Source organism: Dicentrarchus labrax, unplaced genomic scaffold (genome assembly GCF_905237075.1).
Source record: "Dicentrarchus labrax unplaced genomic scaffold, dlabrax2021, whole genome shotgun sequence".
NCBI classification, from domain to species: domain Eukaryota; kingdom Metazoa; phylum Chordata; class Actinopteri; family Moronidae; genus Dicentrarchus; species Dicentrarchus labrax.
Window position 1 is genome coordinate 19,869,948 of NW_026136708.1, and position 18,284 is coordinate 19,888,231.

At 39.3% G+C, this 18,284-nt stretch overlaps 1 protein-coding gene across 1 annotated transcript in view; it reads left to right on the plus strand.

Annotated features, from left to right (window-relative positions):
* LOC127368569 (uncharacterized) overlaps positions 1-18,284 on the plus strand; it is a 140,204-nt gene that overhangs the window by 4,047 nt on the left and 117,873 nt on the right. Inside the window, exons 4-5 of the mRNA XM_051409504.1 lie at positions 8,350-8,667; positions 9,798-10,130. Coding sequence (XP_051265464.1) covers positions 8,350-8,667; positions 9,798-10,130 — 651 coding nt within the window. The remainder of the gene's footprint in view (positions 1-8,349; positions 8,668-9,797; positions 10,131-18,284) is intronic.

Here is an 18,284-nt window from a genome sequence, read left to right on the forward strand (position 1 = left end):
ATCTGACTATAACTAGATTGGCTGCAGAAGAGTTTCATATCCTTAAACCATCAAAACTCATATCTTTTGTTAAAGTTAGGCTTTATGTTCATAAACACCGCCCAGACTTTCTACTGTTTCAACTTATATAAAAAGCCTGTGTGTAAATATTTTACTGTTTTGTAATAAAGGTAAATAAAGTACTCCAGTTGTATACATTGGTGTTATGTTACAACACAACATTTCTCAAGTGATAATATATGTTCTGTTACAATGAATAGTCATTAACATATTGTATATTTAGTTAAAAGTGACACACAGTGTGTACATGAAGGAAAATAAAGAACCACGTGGGGGAGCACTGCAGCAGAAACAGATCTGTCAAAATGTTGTTGTTCCTTCCTCTTTTGACCCCTGAAGTGACAGAATGAACAATGACGTCATTTCCATTACTCTGTATGTTGATCACACTTGAGTCTGGGGCTAAAATAACTCTCACAAATTCCTTTAAATGAGACCAAAATGTACCATCATCCAGCTGATAAAAGATTACCATTTGAGTTTCCAGCATGTTGACATTTGGACATACAAGGTTTTCATCTGATAAAAAAAAGGAAAGAAGGATATTAATGTATCTTAACATGTACTGTGTGTATATTTTGAGGAAGTCTCATTACTTCCTGTAGATTATGATCTGTATATCTGTCTAGTAAAGTCACTTTTAATGTATCTTAAATGATTTAAAAACTTAATAAAAAGTTATATTCTAATCTTTTTGTTCAAGAAGTATCAAGTTTGTGAAACACAAGTTTCTTTCTTTTGTGGCTGTCGTGTGCAGTCTGCTTGAAAGGAACATAGAAGTGATGATAGTCTAACTCTGTGACACTTGTGGGGGGCTGGGTGTTAGGTGTTGCTGTTAAAAGTTATTTTCACACATTAAGTCATCCACAACAGGAACTTTGTTTAATCGTCGCCATTTACAGATCTATAGTAGAGAAGAAAAGCCTCACACAGCGTCCGCCTGCTGACAGAGAATAGACACAAAATGTCTCTACTGGAATTAATCCTTATTTTTGTGCTTCACTTCGAAGGTAAAGCTCTGTTTTCTTATTAAAATGGTAATAACAATATTAGTAATAGAAACACTAGAGTTTGAGAATTTCCATTAACATTTGTTAATGGCTCGAGTGAAAAATAATGAGGAAGTAGTCACTATAGTCTTACTTTAAAAGCCATTTTAATGAGCTTTGATCAACTTTCTGGCCTGTAAAAATGAACCAACGGTTGTGAGACAAGAACAGGATAGCAATATGAATCAATTATTTTTAGATAGATCCTTAAATGCATGTATACTTCAACATAGTAGATATAAAGATAAGTAATGATCATATAGTCCGTCTGCTCTCTGTGTTCTCATTGGTTCCTTTAAACTCCACCCAGGGGCGGATCTAGAGAAATATTCATGGTGTGGTAAGAGGGTGGCAGAAATATCTGCCGATTTAATCACATTTTAACTCAATAACATTACACTATTTTGGCACATTGGTAATAGAAATAGAATAGATTCAGATAGAAATATATAAATGTGGCATTAGAAATCAATAAATTGTTAAATATCTATATCTTCAGACATTTGTGTGTGTTTATTGAACTTAAGCTGATCACTGAGTCTAAAATGTGACCATAACAGATCATTAAATTATATGAGTTTGATTTTTAACACACTAATTCTAAAATAAATATAAATAGACGTCAAAATGTGTTAAAATGTGATGGCAATTGACACCAAACTGGGGTGGTAAGGCATTTTTTAGATCCGACACTTTATTCCATCCATATGATAAAGTATTATTGTATTTACATTCTAACTTGATGCAGTTATACATAAAGTGCATAAGATGACACAAGTACATACAAAAGTAAACAAAGACAATAAGATCAGATCTGCAGTTTTTATTTGGTCTCAGACAACATTTGTTCATTGTGATCGACTGTGTGTTGCTTGTTTTTTTCCAGTTTTCACAGTGGAGGTAAGCTGTATCCCAAAGAGCCCTTGACTCACTGATTTACTGAGATAGAAATGAGAATTACTCTCATATAAACACAACCACTAGATGGCCGAGGGTCACACACTCCCTCCCTGTGGTTGCATATGTAAAAAACAGCAACAATCAAAAACAGTTCATAAAGGAACAATCTTTGTTTGTGTTTGAGAATAAGATGAAATAAAATCCTCATGTTAACTGTTTAGTCTCCATACAGATGGTTTTATGTGTCATTTCTTACAGAACATGTATTCTTTTCTTCCCAGCAGGCATCAGTGGAGAACCTATCTATCTCTACAACAGATCTGGACATGATGTCATTCTGCCCTGTACCAGTGCATCACCCTCTGACACAACATGCTCCATCGTTACATGGCTTTACAACAGAGATCCATCTCAGATTTTCATTGAGGTTCAGGAAGGAAAAGTTGAGAAGAGCTCAGCCCGAGCTGCCAGGATGAGTCTGGACACTTCCTACTCTTTGGTCATTAACAACATCACTGCTGAGGATGCTGGTGTCTACATCTGTCGACAGGGGACAAGCCTTCATCATGATGCAATGGTATATCTAAATGTTCTGACAAGTGAGTCTCAATTCCATGAAAACTCATTGAAAGATATTCTACTTTTGGCACATGAGGAAAATGTTGCAATGTGGGCAGTGTTTATTTACATCCTTATTCTTATTTAAAAAGGTTAATTAACACTTTGGTCTTTTCCCAAACCGACCCCTCCCTCACTCCCTCAGCTGTGAAAGACACTCCACATTATGGGGACACCCCTTTTATTTGAGGAAGACAATGTCCATAAACTCACATTATACATGGAACTGAATGTCTCTCTGGTTTGGGACGGCCCTTAACATGAGGGACCCTCACAGTGAATGAGATATTCTTTACAGTTTTCCTTTTATCATTTCCTTTCCTTATTTTGTTTGTCAAACCACAATTGAAAGTTGTTGATTCCATGTGGTTCAGTCCACCTTCATATTTTAACTCAGTAAAACAAAGATGACAGAAGATGAATAGAAACTTGTCAGGACCTTTAAAGGACAATGCTGGTGCAAAATGAACCTGGGGTTAATAACACATGTGTACCGAGTTGGTCCGTTCTCTGGGATATGTTTTCATGCTAATCGACCGTGACCGGTTTTAGCACAAACTGCTAATTAGCTTATAAAGCTAGTCAACGGGGCACCGGTAACGTGAAAAGAAATCACTTTTTATTCCACTAACAAGACTCAAACTAGCATCACACTTACACGGTAGCATAATGAGGGTCCCTACCTATAAACCGAAGCATTGAGAACTTTGTAAGTGTACAGACAGTTTATTAAAAAGATAGTTTAGAACAACAGTAGCGTTCGCGTATACAGGCGGGCGCTATCTTGGGAAAACAGTCAGGGGTTCGGTCATTCATGCAGATCAATGATCAAGATTTACAGCTGGCGATGTGAACTAAAACAAACGTAATTTGCTCAATATATCAGAAATAATCGCACCGATGTAAAACACAACTTGTCTAGTGTACTTACTCAGTGGATAACTGTCCATCTGGTCCCTCCGCTATGAGTCGCTGCGAGTACAGCTCTGTTTATCAGAGAGGGGAAATCTGTACTGACTGTACAAAACACTGCGTCTCTTGGGTGTCGCGACGCAACAGGTCCCACTCCGTGCAACACAGGCACTCCTCTTCGGTGGCCATAACTTCACCATGTCCGCAGGTACACCACCAGTTTCCCGAAGTACGAGGCTGTGTTGCGGCATTGACTACCGGTAGCTCTCTCTCTCTCGTAGCCCTTTCACGGAGCTCCCGCAGCTCTTCGTCTGTATATTCCGGCTCCAAAAGATAAGGACGTCCATCAAACTGAAAGGGTTCGTTGTCGATGTCTTCAAATTCAGTTGAATAATCCGCCATTTCTTTAGTGTGTATCCTGTGGAAGCACTAGTCTCTGTTGCGTTCAGTGCTTCTCTTATGTGCTCAGTGCTTTCTTCCAGCAACAACGTTTCCACGGAGACGTGAAGTGAATCTCACGTGAAACGCTGATGAACAGAGCTGTACTCGAAACTTTTTTCCACGTCCCGAAAATAAATTGGAGGCAGCGACTCATAGCGGAGGGACCAGATGGACAGTTATCCACTGAGTAAGTACACTAGACAAGTTGTGTTTTACATCGATGGGATTATTTCTGATATATTGAGCAAATTACGTTTGTTTTAGTTCACATCGCCAGCTATAAATCTTGATCATTGATCTGCATGAATGACCGAACCCCTGACTGTTTTCCCAAGATAGCGCCCGCCTGTATACGCGAACGCTACTGTTGTTCTAAACTATCTTTTTAATAAACTGTCTGTACACTTACAAAGTTCTCAATGCTTCGGTTTATAGGTAGGGACCCTCATTATGCTACCGTGTAAGTGTGGTGCTATTTTGAGTCTTGTTAGTGGAATAAAAAGTGATTTCTTTTCACGTTACTCGGTGCCCCGTTGACTAGCGTTATAAGCTAATTAGCGGTTTGTGCTAAAACCGGTCACGGTCGATTAGCATGAAAACATATCCCAGAGAACGGACCAACTCGGTACACATGTGTTATTAACCCCAGGTTCATTTTGCACCAGCATTGTCCTTTAAGTAAAGTTGCTCAAACATTTTTTACACTGAGTTAACAGTTATCACTTGTTTTCTCTCAGTCTCTCCATCTCCTCCAGACGCTGATCCAAAGAGGGACGGTGAAGTCACATTAGTGTGCTCTCTGTCGAGACACAATGGACTCGATCGTTGTGAACTAAACAGTGTCCGCTGGGTGAATGAGACAGGAACTGTGCTGCTTGATGAAGGTGTCGGGTACGAGTTTCTCAGACAGATGAGCTGTGTCTCTGGTCTGAAAGTGAAGCGTCAGAGTGGCCACAACAGGAGATACACCTGCCAGTTTGTTGATGAGAACAATGTAAAGATAGAGGCTGACTACACACCTGTCTTCATAGGAGGGACAGGAGACGATCAGCCAGAAAAACCTCATTCAGGTAAGATAATATGCAGCTCACCAGATACAGAGCTTTGCCTGTTGGTTTCTCAAACTTTCACATGTTGGAGATAAACTATTTTCACAGTAGAACAATTTGTAACATTCTGGTTATATTTTCTTGTAGGCCATTAACTATTGAACTTATTTACTGTGACTACAGTGACGTATTTCTTTCTAAACCATGTTCAACAGATTCTACAGATTGGCCTCTGAACCCTGTCATGTTGGCTCTAAGAATAACAGGACTGATCCTAATGATTGTAATCACTGTTCTTGTCATCAGACACAGAGGTGAGGAAACTCAGACCATCATTTGGTACAACTGGTTCATATAAATCATATGTTTAGAATTTTAATGGTACTTTTTATTGTTGTTTTTCAGTGAACACAAAACCACTTGATGACGACAATGTGAGTTAAAAAATAATGAATAAGATTTGGAAAATAAAAGATGTAACTTCTTCATTTGAGACTGTTGTTCCTTCTGTGCCCACAGAGGCTGCAGTCTCTCTGGTAGAAACATCAACAGTTTGTTCCCTTCAAACAATTCAGAATCTCATTGGTTGTGTTGTATTTCACAGGTGCATCAGGATGGCGACAAAGTCAATTATGAAAATGTAGAAGCACGTCCTGCTACTACTAGACTGCACTGATCAACAACTTCCACACCAACGTCAGCTCACCAGAAAGTCAAATATCATCACAGTCATTTTTCCACATGGACAATACAGGCAAAAAACCTTTCTTTTGCAAAGAAGCAATAAATTGGTAACTTGGGATTCAAATGATTTTAAATGATTTTATTTCTTTCTTTCGTTTAAACATTTTCTTTCATCACTGGTTTAATTTTTCTCATATAAATGTGTTGATAGTCTTGTGTGTTGATTTCAGCCTTACAGTATTAACCATCTTCTATGCAGCAAAGACCTTATGTTGTTAGTGGTGTTCTGATAACCCGAGGTACAGCTTATTATAACTACAGTCTGAAACAACCATCTGAAATCTGACTATAACTAGATTGGCTGCAGAAGAGTTTCATATCCTTAAACCATCAAAACTCATATCTTTTGTTAAAGTTAGGCTTTATGTTCATAAACACCGCCCAGACTTTCTACTGTTTCAACTTATATAAAAAGCCTGTGTGTAAATATTTTACTGTTTTGTAATAAAGGTAAATAAAGTACTCCAGTTGTATACATTGGTGTTATGTTACAACACAACATTTCTCAAGTGATAATATATGTTCTGTTACAATGAATAGTCATTAACATATTGTATATTTAGTTAAAAGTGACACACAGTGTGTACATGAAGGAAAATAAAGAACCACGTGGGGGAGCACTGCAGCAGAAACAGATCTGTCAAAATGTTGTTGTTCCTTCCTCTTTTGACCCCTGAAGTGACAGAATGAACAATGACGTCATTTCCATTACTCTGTATGTTGATCACACTTGAGTCTGGGGCTAAAATAACTCTCACAAATTCCTTTAAATGAGACCAAAATGTACCATCATCCAGCTGATAAAAGATTACCGTTTGAGTTTCCAGCATGTTGACATTTGGACATACAAGGTTTTCATCTGATAAAAAAAAGAAAGAAGGATATTAATGTATCTTAATATGTACTGTGTGTATATTTTGAGGAAGTCTCATTACTTCCTGTAGATTATGATCTGTATATCGGTCTAGTAAAGTCACTTTTAATGTATCTTAAATGATTTTAAAACTTAATAAAAAGTTATATTCTAATCTTTTTGTTCAAGAAGTATCAAGTTTGTGAAACTTGATACTTCTTTCTTCTCTGGCTGTCGTGTGCAGTCTGCTTGAAAGGAACATAGAAGTGATGATAGTCTAACTCTGTGGCACTTGTGGGGGCTGGGTGGTGGGTGTTGCTGTTAAAAGTTATTTTCACACATTAAGTCATCCATAACAGGAACTTTGTTTCATTGCCGCCATTTACAGATCTATAGTAGAGAAGAAAAGCCTCACACAGCGTCCGTCTGCTGACAGAGAATAGACACAAAATGTCTCTACTGGAATTAATCCCTATTTTTGTGCTTCACTTTGAAGGTAAAGCTCTGTTTTCTTATTTAAATGGTAATAATAATATTATTAATAGAAACACTAGAGTTTGAGAATTTTCATTAACATTTGTTAATGGCTCGAGTGAAAAATAATGAGGAAGTAGTCACTATTGTCTTACTTTAAAAGCCATTTTAATGAGCTTTGATCAACTTTCTGGCCTGTAAAAATGAACCAACGACTGTGAGACAAGAACAGGATAGCAATATGAATCAATTATTTTTAGATAGATCCTTAAATGCATATATACTTCAACATAGTAGATATAAAGATAAATAATGATCATATAGTCCGTCTGCTCTCTGTGTTCTCATTGGTTCCTTTAAACTCCACCCAGGGGCGGATCTAGAGAAATATTCATGGTGTGGTAAGAGGGTGGCAGAAATATCGGCTGATTTAATCACATTTTAACTCAATAACATTACACTATTGTGGCACATTGGTAATAGAAATAGAATAGATTCAGATTGAAATATATAAATGTGGCATTAGAAATCAATAAATTGTTAAATATCCAAATCTTCAGACATTTTTGTGTGTTTATTGAACTTAAGCTGATCACTGAGTCTAAAATGTGACCATAAGAGATCATTAAATTATATGAGTTTGATTTTTAACACACTAATTCTAAAATAAATATAAATAGACGTCAAAATGTGTTAAAATGTGACAGCAATTGACACCAAACTGGGGTGGTAAGGCATTTTTTTAGATCCGACACTTTATTCCATCCATGTGATAAAGTATTATTGTATTTACATTGTAACTTGATGCAGTTAGTACATAAAGTGCATACGATGACACAAGTACATACAAAAGTAAACAAAGACAATAAGATCAGATCTGCAGTTTTTATTTGGTCTCAGACAACATTTGTTCATTGTGATCGACTGTGTGTTGCTTGTTTTGTTCCAGTTTTCACAGTGGAGGTAAGCTGTATCCCAAAGAGCCCTTGATTCACTGATTTACTGAGATAGAAATGAGAATTACTCTCATATAAACACAACCACTAGATGGCCGAGGGTCACACACTCCCTCCCTGTGGTTGCATATGTTAAAAAAACCAGCAACAATGAAAAAAACAGTTCATAACGGAACAATCTTTGTTTTTGTTTGAGAATAAAATGAAATAAAATCCTCATATCAACTGTTTAGTCTCCATACAGATGGTTTTATGTGTTATTTCTTACAGAACATGTATTCTTTCCTTCCCAGCAGGCATCAGTGGAGAACCTATCTATCTCTACAACAGATCTGGACATGATGTCATTCTGCCCTGTACCAGTGCATCACCCTATGACACAACATGCTCCATCGTTACATGGTTTTACAACAGAGATCAATCTCAGAGTTTCATTGAGGTTTGGGAAGGAAAAGTTGAGAAGAGATCAGCCCGAGCTGCCAGGATGAGTCTGGTCACTTCCTGCTCTTTGGTCATTAACAACATCACTGCTGAGGATGCTGGTCAATACGCCTGTCGGCAGGGGACAAGCCTTCATCATGATGCAGTAGTATATCTAAGTGTTCTGACAAGTGAGTCTCAATTCCATGAAAACTTATTGAAATGATCAAGAGAGAATTTTACTTTTGGCAAATGTTTTTTGGGACAAAAATGTTGTATTGTTTCAAGCTCAACCTCAATCCAGTTATACATCCTTTTCTTGTCCACTATGTCTCTTCTTGAAAGGCATTTCCCAAACCCAACCAGTGAGCAAGGTGTCTGTCAGTGTAATATGTCAGTTTCTCATTAAGGTGAACCATGAAGAGTTTACCTGTTTATTTTATATCCTTCTTTATATTACGGTGAAGTAATTAACACTGTGGCCTTTTCCCAAACTGACCCCTCCCTCACTCCCTCAGCTGTGAAAGACACTCCACATTATGGGGACACCCCTTTTATTTGAGGAAGACAATGTCCATAAACTCACATTATACATGGAACTGAATGTCTCTCTGGTTTGGGACGGCCCTTAACATGAGGGACCCTCACAGTGAATGAGATATTCTTTACAGTTTTCCTTTTATCATTTCCTTTCCTTATTTTGTTTGTCAAACCACAATTGAAAGTTGTTGATTCCATGTGGTTCAGTCCACCTTCATATTTTAACTCAGTAAAACAAAGATGACAGAAGATGAATAGAAACTTGTCAGGACCTTTAAAGGACAATGCTGGTGCAAAATGAACCTGGGGTTAATAACACATGTGTACCGAGTTGGTCCGTTCTCTGGGATATGTTTTCATGCTAATCGACCGTGACCGGTTTTAGCCCGCCTGTATACGCGAACGCTACTGTTGTTCTAAACTATCTTTTTAATAAACTGTCTGTACACTTACAAAGTTCTCAATGCTTCGGTTTATAGGTAGGGACCCTCATTATGCTACCGTGTAAGTGTGGTGCTATTTTGAGTCTTGTTAGTGGAATAAAAAGTGATTTCTTTTCTCGTTACTCTGTGCCCCGTTGACTAGCTTTATAAGCTAATTAGCGGTTTGTGCTAAAACCGGTCACGGTCGATTAGCATGAAAACATATCCCAGAGAACGGACCAACTCGGTACACATGTGTTATTAACCCCAGGTTCATTTTGCACCAGCATTGTCCTTTAAGTAAAGTCGCTCAAACATTTTTTACACTGAGTTAACAGTTATCACTTGTTTTCTCTCAGTCTCTCCATCTCCTCCAGACGCTGATCCAAAGAGGGACGGTGAAGTCACATTAGATTGCTCTCTGTCGAGATACATTGAACTCGGTCCTTGTAAACAGAACAGCGTCCGCTGGGTGGATGAGACAGGAACTGTGCTGCTTGATGAAGGTGTCGGGTACAAGTTCATCGGACAGATGAACTGTGTCTCTGTTCTGAAAGTGAAGCGTCAGAGTGGCCACAACAGGACATACACCTGCCAGTTTGTTGATGAGAACAATGTAAAGATAGAGGCTGACTACACACCTGTCTTCATAGGAGGGACAGGAGACGATCAGCCAGAAAAACCTCATTCAGGTAAGATAATATGCAGCTCAACAGATACAGAGCTTTGCCTGTTGGTTTCTCAAAGTTTCACATGTTGGAGATAAAGTATTTTCACAGTAGAACAATTTTTAACATTCTGGTTATATTTTCTTGTAGGCCATTAACTATTGAACTTATATACTGTGATTACAGTGACGTATTTCTTTCTAAATCATGTTCAACAGATTCTACAGATTGGCCTCTGAGCCCTATCATGTTGGCTCTAAGAATAACAGCACTGATCCTAATGATTGTAATCACTGTTCTTGTCATCAGACACAGAGGTGAGGAAACTCAGACCATCATTTGGTACAACTGGTTCATATAAATCATATGTTTAGAATTTTAATGGTACTTTTTATTGTTGTTTTTCAGTGAACACAAAACCACTTGATGACGACAATGTAAGTTAAAAAATAATGAATACGATTTGGAAAATAAAAGATGTAACTTTTTCATTTGAGACTGTTGTTCCTTCTGTGCCCACAGAGGCTGCAGTCTCTCTGGTAGAAACATCAACAGTTTGTTCCCTTCAAACAATTCAGAATCTCATTGGTTGTGTTGTATTTCACAGGTGCATCAGGATGGCGACAAAGTCAATTATGAAAATGTAGAAGCACGTCCTGCTACTACTAGACTGCACTGATCAACAACTTCCACACCAACGTCAGCTCACCAGAAAGTCAAATATCATCACAGTCATTTTTCCACATGGACAACAATACAGGCAAAAGTTATCCTCCCAACCATCAATGCTTTTTTAATGTAATCTGTAACCTCACAAACTAATGTTAGTTGATGATGTGCTCTTTGGCCTTTCAATTAACGCTTGAGTAAATCATACTTTTCCAACCCTGAGACAAGAGAATGAATGACTGAGTGAAAACTGAAGAACATGAGTTTATGCCAGAGATTCAAACAAGTTCACGTCAGAGGGCCAAATTATTATTCAGGTTATTATTAAGTCTTCCCTGAGGATTAACTGCAAAATATGTTGCAGTGTACTTATTATTTTGTCATTTTAAGTGCTTTAAGTCACCAGAATGCACAAATCAAAGGCTCTGAAAGTCTGAAAGCGTTTTGAAATCCTCCTTGTTTTTAAAAGTATGCACCAGCCCTGTTTCCAGCAGTAGCAGGAAGCTCTACTGTAAACTACCTGCTCAGCACCAAACAACCAACAGACACAGTTAGGGACGAGCTGTTGAACATAAAGGAACATTTAGCAGCTAAAGAGCCAGAAATGTTTTTAAGGAGTTAGTGGAGATCAACACAGACCTAAAACAAGAGTGAATGGTGGGCTTACATTAAACAGGTGGATAAGAACACAACTTGCTGCTGCTTTGCTGGATGTTGTAAATACAGCTGTTGTATAACATCTGTTGTATACGTGATAATATGTCAGAGTTATTTCAGCTTTTCTTTTTGCAAAAAAAGCAATAAATTGGCAACTTGAGCAAATAAATGTGTTGACAGTCTGATGTCAGCCTGACAGTATTAACCATCATATTCAACCTGAGTGTGTCTAACTATGTTTTATTTGACAGTATTGAGTTTGTGTCCACATTAAGTTATGAATACATTAGCCAGCGCATTAGCAAAGTAACTCACTGACATTCCTTCTATCCAGCAAAGACCTTATGTTGTTAGTGGTGTTCTGATAACCTGAGGTACAGCTTATTATAACTACAGTCTGCCACTGTCAGTGAGACATGGAGGCATTAAAGAACAGTAGCACCATCTTGTGGGTTTTCTAGCAACAAAAAAAACACATATTTTATTCCCATGACAGAAACAACATATACTGTATATAATTTATCTTTGTAGATCCTTGAGTGCATTTAATTTATGTGTAATAAAAACTGTCTGTAACCATCTGAAATCTGACTATAACTAGATTGGCTGCAGAAGAGTTTCATATCCTTAAACCATCAAAACTCATATCTTTTGTTAAAGTTAGGCTTTATGTTCATAAACACTGCCCAGACTTTCTACTGTTTCAACTTATATAAAAAGCCTGTGTGTAAAGATTTTACTGTTTTGTAATAAAGGTAAATAAAGTACTCCAGTTGTATACATTGGTGTTGTGTTACAACACAACATATCTCAAGTGATAATATATGTTCTGTTACAATGAATAGTCATTAACATATTGTATATTTATTTAAAAGTGACACACAGTGTGTACATGAAGGAAAATAAAGAACCACGTGGGGGAGCACTGCAGCAGAAACAGATCTGTCAAAATGTTGTTGTTCCTTCCTCTTTTGACCCCTGAAGTGACAGAATGAACAATGACGTCAGTACACCACTGACATTCAGCATGTAGCCGGCAAAGACAATTTCGTCGCCGACTGCCTCTCCCGGGCGGTCACTGGCTCCGTCCACTTGGGCCTCGACTACGCAGCCATGGCTGGTGATCAGACTGCGGACACCGAGGTGCAAGCCTACAGGACGGCCCCCACGGCACTGCTCATGGAAGATGTGGTGTTTGACGCGGCCAACGCTACACTCCTCTGCGACGTCTCCACTGGCCAACCGCGCCCCATGGTACCTGCTGGCTGGAGGCGTAAGGTTTTTGACGCCATCCACGGTCTCTCCCACCCAGGGGTGAAGGCCTCTACCAAGCTGGTGGGGGCCAAGTTTGTCTGGCCGGGCCTGCGGAGGGACGTCAGGGCCTGGGCTGCTGCCTGTGTGGCGTGCCAGCGCGCAAAGGTGACTCGTCATACCAAGGCCCCTTTGGCACCCTTCAAAGTGCCGGAGAGACGTTTTGATCATGTGAATGTGGATCTGGTGGGCCCACTTCCCCCCTCCCGTGGTTACACCTACCTCCTCACCATGGTGGACAGGACCACCAGATGGCCAGAAGTGGTTCCCCTTCCCTCCACTACGTCAGCTGAAGTGGCTCGGGCGTTCATTATGGCTTGGGTGGCCCGTTTCGGCACACCGTCTGACCTCTCCTCGGACCGAGGTCCGCAGTTCACATCGGAGCTTTGGACTGCGGTCGCCGAGGTCCTGGGGGTGAAGGTCCACCGTACCACAGCCTACAACCCACAGAGCAACGGACTTTGCGAGCGGTTTCATCGGGACATGAAGGCCGCACTCAGGGCCAGCCTTACGGGCAGCGACTGGGCTGACTGCCTCCCATGGGTTATGCTTGGCCTTCGCTCCGCCCCCAAGGAAGATCTTCAAGCCTCATCGGCCGAGCTGGTGTACGGCCAGCCTCTGCGTGTCCCAGGGGAGTTTCTTCCTGATGCCACAGCCCCGTGGTCGGTTGCCTCCCAGGACATTGCTGACGCTTTGTTCCTATTCCGATGTCTCACCATGGCCTCCCCCAGTCCTACGTTCCCAAGGATTTACCGTCAGCCAAGTATGTCTTCATCCGCCACGATGGCCATCGTACACCCGCTGCGGCCCCCTACGATGGGCCCTTCCGTGTCCTGGTGGGAGGGTCTAAGAACTTCGTTGTGGATATGGGGGGCAGGCCTGAGCGGGTGGCTATAGACCGTCTCAAGCCTGCTCATGTGGATATTGGCGAACCGCTTCAGCTGGCCCAGCCCCCACGGCGAGGGCGCCCCCCTGCGCCAGCCTCGACCCCTGCCCCTGCCCTGCCCCTTGCCCATTGCCCCTCTCCTGTTAAGCGCAGCCGTTATGGCCGCCTGGTCCGCCCCCCTAAACGTTAACTTTTCTAGGGACTGTTATGAGAGGGACTGTTCTGTTTTGCACTAGTGAATAGTGTCCTATGTTCTATATGGGGTACCTGTTCGGTCTGGCCCTGTTATTATGGGTGAATTCTGGGGGGGCCTGTGTGGTGACCCATAAGTAAGACTGAAAGAGACATTCACCAGGGGACTGTACCTTTAAGAGAGAGGTGTGAGGGGATGCCGGTTCCGGGTTAACGTAGTGTAGCCGTTCTCTGACCTCACTCGCTGTACAGTGTGTTATTATATTAAAGTGGAGAGTAAAGCTGACTCGACGCATCTCCGTCTCTTGTCTCCTCACTTATTGCACTCCACAATAACATGAAAATATCTTGTTATAACAATAAACTTTTCATGTTTTAATGTGATACTGATCTGTTTTACTTTTTCTGGCATGGCAGTAATACGCTTCTGTAGCTTTGCAGTGAAATTGTTTTGCAATATTTTATTAATATGCTGATGATCAATTACACAGCATGTGTTATGTTCATTTTAAATCTTAATGCTAACGACTAGGATCATATTTTAAGATGTATTTCCAATTTTGTGGCATCTGTTTCAACATGATAATTCCCCCGTGCACAGCCAGCTTCCTAAATATGACTGTAATTATATCCGGTCCCGATGTGAATGAAAACCAATCACAGCTCATCACAATGTCACTGTAAACCTCTGGATTGTGTCACACAGGTCAAAGAGGAGGAGGAGGAGGTGACTTATTCTACAGTCAAGACTTCATTGAAGACAGAAGCAGACAATGATCCCAGCGGCCTCTACAGCTATCTCAGCCAACCAAAATAAATCAGAGGATATGAGACTTCCCATAATGTCATATTCATAAAACCTGCTGCAAGAGTGTTTTCTGTCTGAGGAAGGGGACAGTTGGATTTGTGCCTCAGTGTTCTTATCAAATGTTGTGTAGTTGTTTCTAGTTTGTTGTTGCTTTGCTCAGCATTAAGACTGTTGTTCTGTTAAACTGGTACTAAAACTATTACTCAGTTGAATTTAATATTTCATTAGTCAGAGTTGGCAGCGTGATTGTCACAAGTGAAAGTCAGAGTTCTTGTTGAAATAGATTGCATCTTTGTTGGTCAGCAAACACAATTGTTTGACCAAAACACAAAACTGTCGAGTATTGCAGCTCTCATTGTGTTTCTGTTTATTCAGATATTTTAGTCGAGACAATTTTCATTTTTTTAACTAAAAATATTCTTTGTGAATAGTGGAATAAATTCTTGTTGTAATATACATTTTAATTTACATTCCTTTTGTTAATATATTGTATGATCCAGTGGTTATTAGGATTTAACATTGTATGTTTGGACTGTGAGCCCATCTTATTGTTTTTATGTTGTTTTGCCATTTGAAGCATTTTATTTTGTTGTATATTTGTGTTATATTGCATTAGCACTGCTGTGATATCCAGTAAAAAGATTCAAATGTATTTTTTTTTCTATTGTGTGTTGAGCTTGTAGGTTTTAAATAAATAGAAGTTATTTACTTGACTCTTTCTTCCTGCCTCTTCTTTGAGATTCAAGCCTGCACTCGTCACAGTGTTTCAACTTATCCTCTAAATCTTCAATTCATATAACTGATGAAAAACAATCAATACTTGGGTCATTCACATAAAGGAGGCCAAGGTGTAACGGCACTGCAGGATGCAAATAATTGAAGCCAGGCATATACACTATAACTTAACTTGCTCCTTTCCCTCAAACACTATCACACTGATATTAAACAGAATGGAGAAATCACCCATTCTGAGGAAAGATCAGCTTTAAAGACAGGCCTGGATTACCAGGTGTTCTAGTTCTTTCTACAGGAGAGAAATAAGACCTCATCTATGACTGATATTGTTTTGGCTTCCCCCAAGGAGGTCATGTCAAAACAACTGTGATTATCACTAAAGTGTGAGCTCCTCTTCTGTTCCTGACAACCAGATCTGTACACATACACACAAACACACAGACTCCCCCCTCCCTTTCTTTCTGACCTGATCTGAGAGTAAAGATGGACTCTTCAGAAACACCATCCTGGAAACCACTTCATACTCTTCCTTTTAACCAACTCTGCATCATTGTGCATGAAACATGTAATCAGTTGGTAATCCAGCTAACATTGATCAGCAGTTGTTATATTGATGTTCAATCCAACTGTGATCTCTGTATGACATAAAATAATAAATATATTAATGCAAGGAGTCAAACATGTTTTAGTTTCATATCGTAATACTGCCATCTAGTGTCCATGTATGATTAGGTATCTGCAATAAGTTTATATTTAGTAATTACTCACAGTTATATTTTAGTATTGATCAAAAGATTGTTGTGTAATTCATTCAGTTGGTAAATAGTGGTAGGGACCATTTATATCATCTTAATGATATTTAAATAATACTTTCTGTACTAGGTACTTTTTCAAATGGTTGCTGTTACAAAACATATGATCATAGTGTTCCTTATTCTTTAATCATATGTAATTTCATATACACAGTTTTCTTTTATAATTGGGTCATGGTTCAACTGAACTGACCCTTCCTATCAGACATACCGTCCTTTGGTCAGATTCTACCCCACTGGCTTGGTTGCGGGCAGATTGATGCCATTTTAAGGTACCAGAGTCTCTGAGCTATAAGAATGTATTAACAGCTGACTGGAGGTATGTTAATACAGTCAGTGACCCATCTGATGACCTTACCAGGGGCAAAACCCTTTTAGAGACCCAGTGGCAAAACCTGTAGAGTCAAGGGCCTCAATTCCTTACCCATCCTTCTGACACCTGGCCCCAAGCCCCTGATGGCTCCGACAATGATTTAAATCACCATCAGCTTGAAATGAAGTCCTCCTTTTGTGGAGAAGTTGTCACTATCAGGTCTGAGACAGGCACAGGTGAATAGCTTCGGAGAACATCTTGCCCATCTCAGAGCTCAAAGACCCCTTCTGTCAACCAGTCACCTACTGTACTCACCCTTACACCAACAATCTGTCCACACACAGGCCTTATTCATGTTGGAGGCAGGCTATGACAGAGTGAATAGCTCCATCAGCACGAGCCTCGTGAAAACCCAACAAAGTTATCCTGGTCAGGTCATTATTGTAAATGATGAATGGTTCTACAAATTACTTATCTTGTCAAATAATAGTAAAAAATAAGTAAATAGATTTAAAGTCACATTCATACTTTCACAGAGGTACAGCTTATTGTAACTACAGTCTGCCACTGTCAGTGAGACATGGAGGAATTAGGAACATTAGCACCATCTTGTGGGTCATTTTAGTAACAAACTATCATCAAAGTATCCAGAGGACATAATTGATTCCCATGACAAAAACATATACTGCATATAATTTATGGTTTTGGGTTTTATAATTTAGATCCTTCAGAGCATTTAATTTCTGTGTAATAAAAACTTCCTGTAACCATCTTAGATATGTCTATAACGAGATTGACTGCAGGACGTTAGGCTTTATGTTCATAAACACTGCCCAGACTGTTTCAACTTATATAAAAACCCTGCGGGTAATCTCATCTCACACTTTTGTAAAAAAGGTAAACAAAGTACTCCAGTTCTAAGCATTTGAGTTATGTTACAACACAACATATCTCAAGTGACAATATATGCTCTGTAACAATGAATCGTCAAACACGTCACTTCCTCTTTTGACCACTGAAGTGACAGAATGAACATCATTTCCATTACTCTGTATGTTGATCACACTTGAGTCTGGGGCTAAAAAAAAACAAATTCCTTAGCATGAGACCAAAATGTACCATCATCCATCTGATAAAAGATTACCTTTTGAGTTTCCAGCATGTTGACATTTGGAGGTTTTCATCTGGTAACATTTTACAACCTACACAGAGAAAAAATACATATATTACTGTGTCTTAACATGTATTGTGTGTATATATTGGGGAAGTCTCATCACTTCCTGGAGCATCTGTAGAGAATGATCTGTATCTCTGTTCAGTGAAGTCACTTTTAATGTATCTTAAAGAAATAAACATTGTATAAGTTATATTCTAATCATTTTGTTCAAGAAGTACCAAGTTTGTGAAGACAAAGTTTATTTTATGGGTGTCGTGTGCAGTCTGCTTAAAAAGAACATGGAAGTGATGTAAGCCAAATTCTGTGTTACTTATTACAGGCTGGGTGATGGGTGTTGCTTTTAAAAGTTATTTTCACACACTAAGTCATCCACAAACAGGAACTTTGTTTCATTGCCGCCATTAACAGATCTATAGTAGAGAAGAAAAGCCTCACACAGCGTCCGCCTGCTGACAGAGAATAGACACAAAATGTCTCTACTGGAATTAATCCTTATTTTTGTGCTTCACTTTGAAGGTAAAGCTCTGTTTTCTTATTAAAATGGTAATAACAATATTATTAATAGAAACACTAGAGTTTGAGAATTTCCATTAACATTTGTTAACGGCTCGAGTGAAA